Raw genomic sequence first — 2293 nt, forward strand, 5'->3', positions numbered from 1 at the left:
ATTCTGCTCTTTCCACTCCTAACCCCTTTTCCGCCCGAGTCCTTCGGGGTCTGATGAGTGATTAATGGGTTAAAACGGGGACGGCCATTTTTGCAGGGGAGGTATCCGCAGGTAACCACCGCTAACCTCCTCGTCTCTGTTCTTCAAGCTTATCTCACCTTCTCCACTTCACATCTTTCATTCTTTATGGTCCATTCATAATGCTATGCTAGGGTAAGGCCGACACGTCCTCTAGTGCGCGTGCCTTTCCTTGGATCTCTGTATAACCATGAAGTCGTTGGGCGACATGGGGAGATCCGGTGGCCCTTACAAAAACCTAACCCGGACATTTGAGGTAGTCATTCTAGGCTTTGTGAAGCAATGGGTGACTTTTTTTGTTACTTTCTTTAAGATGAGATTACTTTAGGTGTCCGTGGAAAATGAAATCGAACTTGTTGCATAGTAGAAGACCACAATCATCAACATAAAATGTGTGGTTTAAAATCAAATCAAAGAATAAAACTTACAAAAACATAGAACAGTCAAATCTGCGGTACACTACAAGAACATGGGACCAAATAACTCATCAATTAAGTAAAAGAATAGCTGACGGATGAATCCATAATTGAACTAATAGTTAAGTTGCAGTTCAAGTTTTCTTTTAGATGTTTACGGTTATTTTACAATCTGCTGTAGTCTTTATCATCGTACCTGGTATTTTTGATCCCATTTTCACTCAGTGGCATATTCGTAGATGTTCTGAAAGTTATAATAAAGTCCATCTCTAACAGTTTTCTTTGTGTGTGCAGGCGGTTGCAGAAGGTTTCAAAGAAGCCGTGCAGTACGTCCTCCCTCAGCTGATGATGGTCCCGGTTTACCACTGCATGCACTACTTCGAGCTTCTGCAGGTACGTCTAAAACTATGCATGTGAATAACTTAGAAATGATTGGTTTTCAGGGTTTCTAGAAAATGTCTGTTAGATTGTTTTGTGGTTTATAGTTATTTTGCCGATCACATCAAATGTGATTTTGCACAGCTGATATCTTGAATCTGCTTAAGTGCTTCTGGAAAGACACCTACAGTCTTCTGTGTTTATCAAATATACCCACAAAAGCGTTTTTTCCTGCATTTGTGATCAGCTTGAGCTTCAACCTCAGGATCCATGTATCTGTGATCCTCTCCAGAATGGAAGTAGTCATCACATACAGAGCATCAACTAGTTCCTGAACAGTGTCCTTCACATGCTGATATCCAAGAGAGGGAGTTCCACAGTCACAAGATGGAGGAATAGAAAGCAGTATTCAATGTTTACTTCAGATTAGCTCCACGTCAGAAATGAGCATGCTTGTCATATGTCTCTCTCCATAGAGGCTGAATCATCATGTTAATCACATAGCTATCATATGCCTCAAACAGTCCTGATGCTCTTCTAGGTAATCACACATCCTGTCATGTTCACAGCTACAGCTGGGATACCTTTGTTATCATGTGGACTCTCATATTGGAGGAGGACATTCACTATTTTCCCAACACTTTGTTTTTTGCAGCAACTGCAGGAGCGCAGTCAGGACCTGGACGACAGAGAGTGTCTGAAGCAGGCGATCACTGCGCTGCTGAACCTGCAGTGCAGCGTGGAGCGAATCTACACCAAGCACCAGCCTCGCCGCAAACCTGGGTACAAATCCTCGATTTCATATTCTCAACTATTCCCTAGTTTCTCTCATGGAAACATCGAAAGAAAAAGGTGACATGCATAGAAGCAGCAGCCGATGTTAGCCGTCATGGTTTTAAATTATGACGGAATCAAATATGAAGACGGTCCTTAATGTTGAAAGACAAGACGATGACTGAAGGCAACCTTACGTAACTAAAAAGTAATTTACAGCGTGTAAAAACGTATTTGTATGTAAAACTAGTATTTGTGCAAATGTTCCACAAATGACACAACTTTGATCAGGTGTGCAGGAAATATCTAGCTTCTTTTGGAGAGAAAAAAAGAAATAAATGGATTTTCAGAAGCCGTTAACCTTAAAGTAAATATTTTACAAAGATGTCATTGGAGCGTTCAGCGGCCGTGTATTAGAGTTTTATCTGTTTTATCCCCATTACTTATTACACAGAAAGCAGATGCTGCGTGGCATCAGTTCGCAGCAGGGGCCCCGTTCCACCGCCCTTATTTATTTACATATTTTTTAGGGATGTCCCAATCACCTTTTTTTGCTCCTGATCCGATTCCGATCATTTGATTTTGACAATTTGCCGATACCGATTTTTCCCGATCCGATCTTTATGCAATGCATTAAGAGGAAAAAA

The 2293-nt window shown here is 41.2% G+C and overlaps 1 protein-coding gene across 1 annotated transcript; it reads left to right on the top strand.

Annotated features, from left to right (window-relative positions):
* The first annotated feature begins 268 nt into the window (after positions 1-268).
* Positions 269-1791, top strand: LOC104948775 (son of sevenless homolog 2-like). The gene is made up of 3 exons (XM_010775002.1): positions 269-364; positions 789-887; positions 1528-1791. Exons 1-3 carry the CDS (start codon positions 269-271, stop codon positions 1726-1728), a joined length of 396 nt encoding a protein of 131 aa, XP_010773304.1. The 3' UTR covers positions 1729-1791.
* Positions 1792-2293: the final 502 nt, after the last annotated feature.

The sequence above is a fragment of the Notothenia coriiceps genome, unplaced genomic scaffold, assembly GCF_000735185.1.
Source record: "Notothenia coriiceps isolate Sejong01 unplaced genomic scaffold, NC01 NC01_scaffold00015075, whole genome shotgun sequence".
Classification (NCBI taxonomy): domain Eukaryota; kingdom Metazoa; phylum Chordata; class Actinopteri; order Perciformes; family Nototheniidae; genus Notothenia; species Notothenia coriiceps.

What these genes read in the sequence shown, in the direction of transcription:
- LOC104948775 (XM_010775002.1), top strand. Translation starts at nt 269, where the DNA reads ATGAAGTCGTTGGGCGACATGGGGAGATCCGGTGGCCCTTACAAAAAC. An exon ending in TAGGCTTTGTGAAGCAATGG is followed by an intron (nt 365 to 788) that starts GTGACTTTTTTT and finishes TTGTGTGTGCAG; the next exon opens with GCGGTTGCAGAAGGTTTCAA. An exon ending in ACTACTTCGAGCTTCTGCAG is followed by an intron (nt 888 to 1,527) that starts GTACGTCTAAAA and finishes TGTTTTTTGCAG; the next exon opens with CAACTGCAGGAGCGCAGTCA.